The 13133-nt window shown below is 39.3% G+C and overlaps 1 protein-coding gene across 2 annotated transcripts in view; it reads left to right on the plus strand.

The window, feature by feature from the left end:
• Positions 1 to 1506: 1506 nt before the first annotated feature.
• Positions 1507 to 13133, plus strand: part of LOC106520349 (RAS guanyl-releasing protein 1) — a gene marked incomplete at its 3' end in the record, with an annotated part of 20014 nt that continues 8387 nt past the window's right edge. The window contains 7 exon segments of one of the 2 annotated variants that reach the window (XM_014012379.1): positions 1507 to 1780; positions 2184 to 2362; positions 8662 to 8767; positions 11038 to 11100; positions 11182 to 11313; positions 12064 to 12217; positions 12322 to 12495. In XM_014012379.1, the coding sequence (XP_013867833.1) occupies positions 1647 to 1780; positions 2184 to 2362; positions 8662 to 8767; positions 11038 to 11100; positions 11182 to 11313; positions 12064 to 12217; positions 12322 to 12495 (942 nt within the window). 2 annotated transcript variants of the gene reach the window in all.

Raw genomic sequence — 13133 nt, forward strand, 5'->3', positions numbered from 1 at the left:
CTGTTGGCCACATGGAGACACCTAATCATGGGAAGGATGTTCCTCCACCTCAATTTAAGTCAAGTAAAAGGCTTGAATTTGCAGCTTCACAGATTATTAACCACAATTAATTTAGGAAATCTTAAATGATGCCAAATGCATGCATTTCAAGACCATTTATTGTATCAAGTCATCAAAGACATTTATGAGGCTCTTAAGTTAAGTTAAAATAGTTGACTCAATAGGCCCAACTATGTTGGAAAGGTTTGAAAAATGTTTCTAAATGCCTTAAAACAAAACAGACAATAAAATAAGCATTTWGCCAAATTTTAATATAATGACTGTGTGAATTTAAGATAAAACTCCAGGTCTGAAGCTGAAGACTTTATCTCTCGACCACCTACAGCACAGCAATGGCACGCCATTACAGAACCTGCAACCTGTTTTATCTTTAAAGGAAGATCCACCCTTTCCTGCTCTGCAGACTGAACAAACAGTAAAGCAAAGAAGGAATCACAACCCTGAAAGTTTCCAGAATGAGCCTAAATCAATAAGGTGCCACCATGGGGAGAACTCARTTTGTACAAACATAAATTCTCGTCAAGTCTTTGACTTAATTGTTTTTTTATCACAGAGGTACATAAATGTATTTTTAACATCATTTTCCTTATCAACTCTATGTCCTGCATTGAACAGGCGTTAAAAATCCCTAAAATGTTTTTGTTTATTTGTTTCAATTGATATTGTCGATTATTTTTTTTTTAGCAAGCTATGATATTATGGGAAAAAAATCTAAGTTTGACATAAAATCCTCCACAAAGCATAAGAAACATTACAAATGGAGAAACAAAAAGTCATAATAAATAATCCTGCTTGGGGATATTGTTTGGCACTCTTTTGAAAAGGAGCATGTATTTRTTCTCTGTGTGAGCCCAGTTGAAAATAAAACCATTAAGGAGCATCACTAAAGACTTCCAAAGTGTGAAACAACCATTAAAAACTGGATCCTGACAAACAATGCAGTTTAAAGGAGTTTGAAATGCCAGAAATGCGGGCATGCACTCAATATAAACAAAGCACTCAAATGAAAGCTTATCTTCACAATTTACTCAACAAATCAAAACACGATTGTAATTGTCAGACTTCTCTGTGTCAAACGACTCTTCCATGGACGTTGCTGTTGACCTATTTGCAGTCTCTTCAGCTGTTTCTGCAAGTAAACAAACAAACAAACAAACAAACAAACAAACAAAAAACAAACCAACCTGAGCCATATTTGGCAACCATTCACAAATTTTTATTATTTTATTAATACAATGTGATATTTATTTATTTATTTATTTATTTATTTATTTATTTATTTAGCTTCATGAAATTTTGAAAGCTCTTCATTAAATTGCAGTGAAACATTTTAACAGCTGTTTTATTCGCTGGCGTTCCAACAGTCCGGCATCCCCCCCGGCCCCCCTTCTTCTTCTTTTTAAATCGTAAAGCTCAAAGCGGAGCCCCCATTCAGAGTCAGGGGAGTGACATGCCCGGCAGCAGCGCTGCCGCCCACTCACAGACGCGCCGTGGAGCTGAACCGTGTTACGTTCACTGACGAGTCAGCGCAATGCCGCGGAGCGCGCGGAGCCGAGGCGCACCGAGCCGAGCCCAGAGATCATGAAATGCTCCCATCGAGGAGGACGCAGATGGACAGCCTGGTTCAGCCGCTCGTCGCCCAGTACCTCGCCATGGGATGCCAAACCAAAGAGAACCAAAACGAGAGCGTGGCGACGGACGAGAAGGGGAAAGAAGACGCGTAAGTCGGACCCGTTTTCTCCTTTTTTAAAAAAGAAAATAGTTTCTGACGCGCGGTGTTTGGAAAAATTCTGCGCGCTTATTAGAGTCGATTCTTCTGGTTATTTGTTTATTTTTTCCCTAAATGACTCAGAATTTGGGTCCCAAAACACGAACTACAGTGTTCTCCAAGTGTTTTACGCACAGAYACGTTAGGCTTCGACTTAAAACGCCCAAAACTACTAAACACAATATTTGTTAACGAATTAAATGGTTTAAACAAGACTTTGGCAAAGGAACGAGAACAATGAATAAATCACAAGTACAATACAGAAGTTTGATCTAAGAAAAAAAAAAAAAGGAGCAGATTCTCTCTACAAAACGCTTTCCAGCCCCTCCCCTTCACTTCTATTGTGTTTCTGCAGGAGGGTGAGTTCAGGATGCACCTCCAACAAGCCAAGAATTTCTCCTCCAGGCCGTCCCAACAGGTTCCACAAGCCCATTCCGGCCCACAGCACCCCGGGCAGATTGGTGATGCCACTGGGACACCTCAGCAAGGGAGCAACCTGGAATGAACTAATCCAAGCCTGTTTGGAGTGTTTCGGTAAGGGAGAAAAAACAATAATAATAATAACCTGCTGCTGTGCATGCTTGTGGAGCAAAGGTGTGGATGAGGTTTAAGTTTGTTTCTGGCCTGTTTGGTGTGCATTTAAAATGAAAAGTGATTTAAAAAATGTGGCCAGCAGTGATTGTGTAGACTGTAGTTGGATCAGTCAAAGATCATTGGCTCAATCAAGTTGTCTGGGGTGCTGTCAGAGTTCTGGTGATTGTATCTCTGAAGAGACAGCTTTCAGATGGTCGTTGCCTGGTTACGCTAATGCAGGGAAAAGCAGAGAAGTGTTAGAATGGGCCTCACGTTTAAGGAAAAAAAAGACATCTGAGAACTACATTTATCTGTAGGAAAGTAGAAGTGGACTCTAATGACAGCCCAGGTTTATTAGAGAAGGAGCAGGATAACCCAGTAGATCAGCACCGTGCAAACCTCAGAACAATGCATGCTTTTTAATGTCACGGCCGTATGCAAAACATGAGCTCTGGACATGAAATGAAAGAGATGATATCTGCCTGTCAGTGCAGTGCTATGAATGGGGTTTTCCTTAAACAGCCTTTGATAAAACGGCAGTTCATCCTGGCTCACATCACACGTGAACCCCCCAGGGTCCACGAGTCCTGCCACCTTTTCTCTAAAATGTGAGAGTGCTCGTTCGTTTGAAACATTTACCCAGTGGCAGCGGCTTCTGAAAGGTCACCCCTCCTAAACCTGGAACCCTCAGATGGCCACCAGCCTTTTGAAATGCAGAGCGCTGCGAGGTGTGGATCAATTGCTGACATAGTCACTCTGCACTCACAAAATGCATGGGTTATTCCTTTAAACAGAAAAAGAAACAAGAAATTTGTAAAAAAAAAAAAATCTTGTCCACAAGCTTTAAAAGTTTAGTCACGTAAAAAGTTGTATAATTGTGTATTTCTACTTTTTTATTATCATCAAACCATAATTGTTTCTCTGAAGTGGAACAATCTTAAAATGGCAGTTATAAAATCACTTCTATTTATAGTTTTAATCGCTAAAACAAAGGTTTCTATTTGCCTTCGTCCACCCATGTTCATGTGTCAGTCTGYCACCAAAATGTCTTTTAATGTTTAAGCAGTCACTGGATGTGCATCTGCAGTTGATTAACTTTTGAAGTAAATTTCCAAGATGGCTGCCACACCTGTCTGGTTTTAGAAAAGATTTTTAAAAAGACAATAACACTCTGAACTAGATACCGCATAGCGGTAGCATTATGACCCCCGCACGCACAAATGCACCAGAACTCAGAAGCCTTTATTCCTAATGAATGCCATGCTACTAGATGCATCCCAAAATTGTAGTGGTTTGGGTGGAGGTCTTTTTTTTTTTTGGGGGGGGGGGGCGCATTGGTTGACCTTGTTTTTTAACAGGTACTAAAAAGCATTAACACATAACCTCGGTCCTGGCTTCTCTACATTGGCTTCCTGTTCACCTGAGAATTGATTTTATGATTTTATTGATGGCTTTTAAAGTTTTTAATGGTCTGGCCCCMTCATATTTATGTGATCTTCTTAACAGCTACACTCCAGTCAGAGCAATCAGGTCTACCAATCAGTTCCTGTTAGATGTCCATGGATCCAAACTGAAATATAGAGGTGACCGGGCCTTTGCAATAGCTGCTCCAAAGCTGTGGAACAGTTTACCTCTTAATATTCGGTCAGCAGAGACTGTTGAGGCTTTTAAATCTTTGCTGAAGACCCATTTATTTTCTTTGGCTTATGTTTAAGATTTGGAGGTTCAGTTAGAGCTTTTTCATATGTTGTGTTTCTGTATTTGCATCTATTATTTGTTTGTTTTTTGATGTCTTGACTGAACTGTGAAGCACTTTGGTCAGCTTTTGTTGTTAATGTGCTGTACAAATAAATTGGACATTGACATTGACATTGACCTGATGGATAGCCCCTCATCAGAGCTAAACAACCAAAAAAAAAAAATCTGAAGCTTCTATGTTTAATAGTTAATGAGCTATGACCGTTTTTGTATGTCCAGATACTACTTTTTCAGATAAATTGGTTGTCCGGGGGGGGGGGGGGCACTGATTGGTGGGCCTGATGGATAGAGCTTCATCAGAGCTAAACAACAAAATAAATCTGAAGCTCCTATGTTGAACAGTTTCTGAGTTATAAGYATTTTTGCATGTCCAGACACCCCCTCTTTGAAAGGAGCYCCCTCCTCAGATATGGGGTCTATCGTAAAACTGTTGGCTGGCGCAGTGTAGGTCGAAATCTTCTACAGTCCTGCTAAATTTTATGTTGATTGGTGCAGCTGTTTTTGTGCTACGGTTGACCAAAAATCACAGAAAAAAAAAAAACAGTGCGAAAACAACATGACTCCCGCTTACGCTTCACGTGCGGGGGTCATAATAACCCTCACTTCATAGACACTGATCAAAGATCTGGTGTGGTTTAGTAGCAGACACCGATGAGCTTTAGTTTATTGCAAAAGATCTTTGGTTAAACTTTTACCATTAACTAAAGTTAACGCTGYCTGTTAGCAAAATATTTTACAAACCACCGCATGAATTTTAAAGAAACKTTTTTTGAAATTATCCGTGAACGTAGCTTTGAATGTGATCCGTATTCAAGATTTTAAGCCAACTGACTTTAAAAAACACAAAAATGTCTGTAATTTAATTATTTTTGCAGAAATTGAGCTAAATTTGATGAAGTAGTAGCTGAGAGTCATTCTGAGTGAGAAATTTCACATTATTGTATGAGGTTTGATTAAAACAACTGTAACTTGGTTATTTAGTTGAAGCTAACAATCCAGTGAGCTATTTACTCTACTTTTCAGATTACTATTTCAAATCTAGGTTTATTTTTTGTTTAATACTTGCAGCTATTATTATTATCTTTTACTGATTTTAAAATGTTTTGCAAAAGGTTCTTCTGTCAGTTAGTTAACAATCACTCCAGCAGCATATTGTACATTTGTAAAGCTGCGCTCTGCTTCAGAATGGAGGATTTTGCTCAGATTACAGACAAACATCCATCTTTCCTGAAATCTGACCAAAACAAAACAAAAGGCTCATCCACTCAGGTATCTCCTTTCAAAACAAAGGAACAGTGAGGCGTCGCTTCAGAGAGGCTGATGAATGGAGATAACCTTAAAGTTGAGCGGGCAAAGCGTTGGCCTCTGAAGTGTTTATCGGCCCGCAGTATCATGTGGTTCCAGCGCGCTGGGCGGAAGCTTTCCTAATGTTCCAGTAACTAACCGACGCTCCAGAGAGGATTTCCTCCTGCAATTAACCCTGCACAGGGAGTGTTAGTGACTGGAATGTTGTGAAAAGAAGGATGAAGCAATTGTTTACCTGATGGAGAGTCATGACATCCTGTTGTGCTTCTATCATAAGTTTGACTGAGTCGACGCCGTGAAGGGTTGAAGAAATCAAAAACAAACGTGCGTCCTCAAGGAGAGTTAGTGCACAAATGAAAGCAGTTTTTTATTGGTGTTTTCTTTTCCTTTTTAGGCCTGATGAGGTAATTATTCTTCACAAGGTTTGGATGACAGCGGTTGCTCGTTGCAAATAGAACAGAGCCTGATCTATATATGGTGAGATTAGTCAGCTGCAGCAGGAGTGGCAAGTTGCTTACTGATAACAAAGATAAGAAAGCATGTTGCCATGGTGTCTGAGGTACTTTCAAGGTAATGTGGCTTAAAAGTGGTTCCTCGGATGCCTCGTGTCCTTGATGATGCCAAGGCAGTGGCAACGCTTTTATTCGCCATTGTTGTTTTTTACATTTTCAACACATCGTTTTTCAGTTTCTACTGACTACAGAGGAAGAAAAGCATTACATAAAAAGCCCCACCACGGCTCTACGTGGTTTTTGATTTTTTGACGCCGCATTATTTGAGAAGTGAAACGGGTTTTATGATGCCACATGTTGGATTTAGTGTCGACGGGTTGCGTCACGTTTCAGTCTTGTGTTGTGGCCAACAGAGATTGCTCTCTCAAGTTGTCAGCTGGAAGTCAGACGGCCGTGATGAGCAAAGGTGGTCCGTTCATGAACAAGGGGAAGTTACGAACACGCAAGGAAAAAAAAAGGAAGTGAAAAAGGTAGTGAGAAAAACAAGTGTCGAGGTTCACACAATAAGAGGAAAAGGTAAACCTTCCGCTGCAGGGTTTATGAACAGTGTGACTAAAGGTCTTTGGAGATCACTTGTTGAACTAAATGGGCAAAACATCATTTCCACAGATGGAAATTCTCTGTCACGGTTTTAGCTCAGAATTAGTAGAAGTGGTGTTTGCTGCACATTTCGTTAATGGATGTTCCTACTTGAGTGCAAACCTTTCGAGAACAAAAAAGGGGAAGACTTTTACAGAGTCCATCAGTTCACTTTATCGGTATGAGCTACCCAGTGGAAGTTTAGCCCATCCTCCAATTGTTAATGTTTACGTGAGGTTGGTTATTAACATTTTAACAAGTCTACAAACTTTAACAGTTATTGAAAAAAAGAGCTATTAACCTTCAAAATCTTCCATTCAGGCAGAAAAATATACAGCTTGGCAAAATTTCAGCTAAAAACATGCAAGGAGTTGAAAACATCATGTTTTTGAACATGAAATATGTTTAAGTCATTGTTATAGTTTACGTTTTGGTGTTTTATTTTTCTCAACACAATATAGAAGAACAGTTTCTGCAGCTCTGTGGTTCATGCACCAATGTACACTCAAAAATAGTGGATTTAATTAAAAATTATGTCAGCTGGTACTTTACTCAGTTCAGCTGATGGAAACCAGTTGACATAATCGTTTAAATAAATCTGTAGGAGATTTTATCATTTTTGTCTCTACTTTTTAATAAACTGGACGTATTGAACTTTTAGTTTAAGAAATTTGGCATCCTTTCTTGTTTCTTGTTTTTTTTTTTTTTAAATTTTGGCTAAAAATGCATGTATAAACCACAGACATTCATTTTAGGCATGGTGATGAAGTGCAGAAAACTCTCAATCKAACCAAGTCAATCTTATATCCAGCCTGAAAGTATTTTAGATCTTATTTTGAAACTAAGAAAAAAATGTGTCTGGAATCTTACCTTATTTCAAGAAGTCTTAACAAGCAGCACGATGGCTCAGTGGTTAGCACCGTTGCCTCACATCGAGAAGGTCCTTGGTTTGACCCCTGGTTTGGACCTGCGGTCTTTCTGTATGGAGTTTGCATGTTCTCCTCGTTTTTCTTTGGGTACTTTGTTTTCCCCCAGTCCCCCCAAAAACATGTACAACAGGTTGCCTTCAGATCCAGGCCTCCCTTGAAAAAGAGATCTGTGATCTCAATGGGATAAATAAAAAGCGCAATTGTCTTACTAATCTCACCTAACCCATTTTTTCTCAAAGGCCCCCTTTKTAATTTGAAGCTAAGCTGAGCCCCCTGCTCCCATCGCGTGCTACTCCCTACCTCTCCCAAAGATGTCAACCTTTATCTCTTTAACAAAAATAACTAATAAAAGAAATAAGTGAATAGTTAGGAACTTTTATTTGGAAAACAAGAAGAATTGAGTTATGCAACGTTTTAATTATTCAAATGAACTTGTTTCAGTGTTAAAATACAGCCACATAATGTGTTATCAGTCTCAGCTAACACTAAACCCTAATAGATTTGGCACAAAAAGTAAGGGGATTTACTATAACTGTTGCGTTTGGTAGATTATTTCTTTGTTGTAACAACACTTCTTGGGAATAAATCTTATATTGGGTCTCTGATTGACAGCACCTGGGGATATTAGAAACTCATGACAAATATCAATAGCACCAGTAAAATGAGATGTTTTTCAATGGCAGAGAAGATTTGGCAAAGTTTTCATGTGCCAGCATACTCTACTGCATGTTCCTTACAAATGTGGCACCATTTAAAAGGGAAACTATTTCCAATAATTTACGACTTATTGCCAAGAAGCATTGTTACAACAAAGAAACCATCAACCAAACACAAATTTCTACACTTTGGGTTCTAAATTATACTGCATGCACTTAACAAAACATCAGCAGTGGAAAAAAAGCATGTGGTAAGAGTGAAAGYCATTCATTCATTTGTTCACCAGATTATCACCAGACCTGTCAAAACAGCCGGCTTAATGAGTTCATTAATCTGATGACTCAGTGTAAACATGCCTGTCTTTATTATGGCATTTTCATATGGCAGCTGTATAATAATGTGACAGGTATATGACTCTGGGTTGGTAAAACAAAGGAACTCTTATGTCACGGAGGACATGTATTTATATTTTGGATCAAAGAGGATAAATACAATTGTTGGCACATTTCTACTCTTGCAGACGCAGATGGTGGTGTGAGGAAGAACGGCCACCTGCTGAACATCACTCTGACCATGCACCGTCTCCTCATGTCCTCCGGTGACCTGCTGGACAAACTCATCAGTCTATATCCTTCAGCGGTCCATTATGAAGTGCTTTCACAGCACAGCCTCATGATTCAAACAATGCCAATTTCGAGCCACACGCAGAACAAGGGATCAGATCGCTGTCCCTGCTGCTTTCGATTGGTTGTCAACAGCAACGGACAGTCAAGCTGGCTCGCGGTGCACCTCTCAGCTGTCAGTGTAAAATGTGATAGGCGAATGGCAGTTTGTGTTAACTCCTACGTTTAGCCTCCTTAACCCATTTTTGCTTTCACAATCTAACTTTTCTTCACTTTGAAGCTGCTGACAGTATATTAGCATTCTGTTCATCTCCATTTTAAAACGTTTGATTTTATTTATTTTATTGTCCCATTTTCAAGCTTTAAAGGGATCCATGATTAGTAGTAACGTTAGAGTTTATTTGAGAAACATATGTTTTAACTGAAAAATAAAGATTGTAAAAATACCGTAGGCTGTTTAGTTTTTTTATCATTTTTAAACTAAAAGTTTAAAAATATATTACACGGACGGGGCCATTTTATTTACAYGCAAAGCATTCTGGGTAAATGATGACATGGATAGGTCATCGGTGCAAGGCTGCTAATGAGCTATATCCACCCTGAAGGTTAATCTTGGACAATATCTGATGATTGACTCTTTTAAATGAAACCAGAGAGCGTTGACAGAGAGGAGAAGGTAGAAATGATTCAGCCTGTAACTGAAAATATGGATGGAGGACAACAGAGCTGCTTCATGGAAGAACCTCAGCTTAGTCTGTTAGCTTTAGCGCTAGCCCCAATGCTATCACCATATACTGTATATGTATTAGYTCAGCGCTACACATTCTCCTCTTGTCACTGAGGTCCTCCATCCACATGACAGAGAGGGGAACACAAAAATGACTCAGCCTGTAACTGAAAATATGAATGGAGGACCTCAGTTTAGCTTGTTAGTTTGTCGCGCTAATGGTGAGCTATAACATATAAGGTAATATAGCGTCAGCGCTAGTGCAAAGGCTAACAGGCTAAGCTGAGGTTCTTCTTCCATGAAGCAGCTCTGTTGTCCTCCATCCATATTTTCAGTTACAGCCTGAGTCATTTCTACCTTCTCCTCTCTGTCAAYGCTCTCTGGTTTCATTTAAAAGAGCCGATCGTCAGATATTGTCCAAGATTAACCTTCAGGGTGGATATAGCTCGCTCACACCGAGGACCTATCCACGGCATCATTTACCCAGAATACTTTGCATGTAAATAAAATGGCTCCATCTGTGTTAAAATATATTTTTAAAAATTTACAAAACTAAACAGCCTACAGTATTTTTACAGTCTTTATTTTACAGTTAAAATAAATGTTTAACTAATCGGGGATCCCTTTAAACATTTTTATTAGGTTTTGTGGTTAGAGTGGAGCGCCTCTAACATAGGCTTCTATTTAGGACACTGCATTGGTGTCACATGACCTGTCAGAGGAACTTACATTCCCTGCAAACAGCCTTGGGGCTTCAGGTGTTAATTACCCCTGCTACCGATTATCTATATATAAACACAGAGGCCCCGGACACAAACCCTCGTCATCATGTGCCCCTTCGCTATTTTTAACCTCCTCTCGTTTTGTGCCAAAGATCTAAAAGGACGCATCAAACAAATTCAATCTGTGGGTCAGGATCGGGAAAAAAACTTGGGGGGCCATTAACAGTACTCACCACAGTCTAGCCTTGGGATTGCGTAGGTGGATCTTCTGTTCTCATGACGCAATTAGCCCTTTATGTGTGCATCACTTCAATCTGATTTCTGCCAGCTGAGAGCCATACTGTTGGGCTATTTTTAAAAACTCATTCATGTAGTAAGAGGCTAGTTTCTGATAACTGTACATGAACTCAGTGGAAAGGGTTATTTCTTTGTGAAAAATGGAGGTTATTGTGACCAAAGTTGTGGATAAATATTTTTATTGCATCTGATAAAAAAACACATCTGGAGTTCTGAAATCAAACARGTCATATCAGCAGTTGTTGTGCATTGTCTTCGATGATAATTGTGCATTTTGTTATTCACTTTCCTCTGCATACCAGAATGATTCATTCAGTGATTCTCATCAGAGTTGTGCTTCATACAGACGCCTCCTCCCACATGACCAAATGTCACATGTGTTTGCCTTTTGGTTCAGTTGTTTTGGTTTGGATTAACAAGTTATTTGTAAGAAAGCACACCTGCATTGTTATTTACTCTAAACCTGTAAGACTTTTACGGAAAAATCAGGTTAATATTTTGAAGCCACCTCCTTAACGAGCCCTCACATTTAAAACAGTGCTGGATGATGAGCAGCCAGCAGAGTGCCAAAAGATATGCTACCTTATCAGGTTAGTGAGCTTAACATCTTCCGAGATGAACTGAAGAGTTACTTTGTTGTGAGTCTTATTGGTATTGTTTCTAATCACCAGGTACTGGATTCAAGAATTCTGGATAATGTTCCGCTTGCCCCACAGCTTGTCCGACAGCCTGGACGAGTTCCGGGATTTGATCAGAGAGCACGGACAGGAGCGTCTTTGCTCTCTCCTAGAGACCAAATGGATGTAAGTGTTAATCTCTTACCAGCTGGCCAACTGATACACGACGCCTGCACGACTCTACTGCAGTCGTGAAACCACTCACGATTTGAAACGCAGACAGTGAACAGAAAACTCGTTTACATTTTGGTTTCTGTTGTGGAAATAGCTTGACAAAACCAAGCATCTCACTTCACAGCTTTCTGCCCTGTAGAGGCGGAGATTCCAGTTTTGACTCTGCTGCCTTGTTTGCTGAGGCCGCCTCAGCCCTTTTTCCTTTTGTAAAGGAGATTCTTGTTTGCTGTGGTCATAGGTTTTCAGCTTGAGTGCAAGAACCAGGCAAGAAATCTCACGGCTGCCACCGGATTGTCAAGGCAATAAAGACCCGGCTTGTGGATTTTTAACTCTTTTTATTTTTTGAACAAAAAAAATGTTAAGCTTCTAATCCCAGGGATGAGACAGTTTAAAGCATTCTAATCTGTCGAAACTAAGATTGACCAAGTGTCTATTTAAACAAATCATGTCAGTAAGACAAAACATAGATAAAAACCTCCTCATCGCTACGACAGTTCTTTTGCCTTCAAGGAGGACATCTCAATCGCATTTTTCCACAACAATTTTACACAAACTGCATAACTTTCAGGAATGTCTSACCAAATTCATATATGGCATCACTGAAATCTAAAAACAAAATTTTTGGTTGTAAAGTTACCACTCTTGTTTAAACCTACCTGATGTGTATGTGTGTGTGTGTGTGTGTTATGCTTGCTGTTTTAGAAATGAGCGAGAACGATCATGGAAGGCTAGCCAGAAGTATAAACCAAACTACAGTAAAAAGCGGAAAGTTTCTCTTCTTTTCGATCACCTGGAGCCCAGTGAGCTGGCTGAGCATCTTACCTACCTGGAGTTTAAATCCTTTTGTAGAATATCAGTGAGTATCTGCACTCCATGTGTAAATAGGTTGTCTTTAATATTTGCCTTACAGTTTACATGCAGGGCTTCTTTTTTTCATCTTTCTTCTTCTTTTGTTGTCAGTTTGTAGACTATCTAAATTACATCCGAAGCTGCTGCATGAAGGACATCCCTGTGCTGGAGCGTTCCATTGCCCTGTGTAATGGGATTTCCCAGTGGGTTCAGTTGATGGTGCTGAGCCGGCCGACCGCTCAGCTGAGAGCTGAGGTTTTCGCAAAGTTTATCCACGTTGCACAGGTAGTGGTTAACTCAACACCCCAACCCTCTTACCTCTAATTTGATGCTTTCTGTTCTCAGCGTGAAAACACTTGATATGTTTCGTCTTTGCATGCATCTACAGGCTTTTACTAGCGTAAACCATTTTACTATTTAAAGGCCTAGGAATGCACATCGATGGCTGCCTTTTAAGCCTAAGTGTCAGGCTAAAACTATCTTATGCTGAGAAAACAACAAAGTTGTTGACATTGTGGTCAAATCTTGAAAATAAAAATGCAGACTCTCATTTAATTTGTTATTTTTACATGATTATTTTGGAGCTCATTTTCACTCTGTAGGTATGTGTTACAACTACTTACATTTTTCATCTACACTATATTCAGTGTTGTATAAAGTACCTCAAAGTGATGCTTGAGTAAAAGTACAAGTATCTTATCATAAAAATACTTTGGTAAAAGTTAAAGTCTTCTCTAAAAATATTACTTGAGTAAAAGTACAAGTATCTTATCATAAAAATACTTTGGTAAAAGTTAAAGTCTTCTCTAAAAATATTACTTGAGTAAAAGTCTTAAAGTGTCTGATATTTTTTGTACTCAAGTATCAAAAGTAAATTTCTGACACAAAATCTACTTACAGTGGTTTGCAAAAGTATTCATACC

Source organism: Austrofundulus limnaeus, unplaced genomic scaffold (assembly GCF_001266775.1).
Source record: "Austrofundulus limnaeus strain Quisiro unplaced genomic scaffold, Austrofundulus_limnaeus-1.0 Scaffold2, whole genome shotgun sequence".
Taxonomy (NCBI): Eukaryota; Metazoa; Chordata; class Actinopteri; order Cyprinodontiformes; family Rivulidae; genus Austrofundulus; species Austrofundulus limnaeus.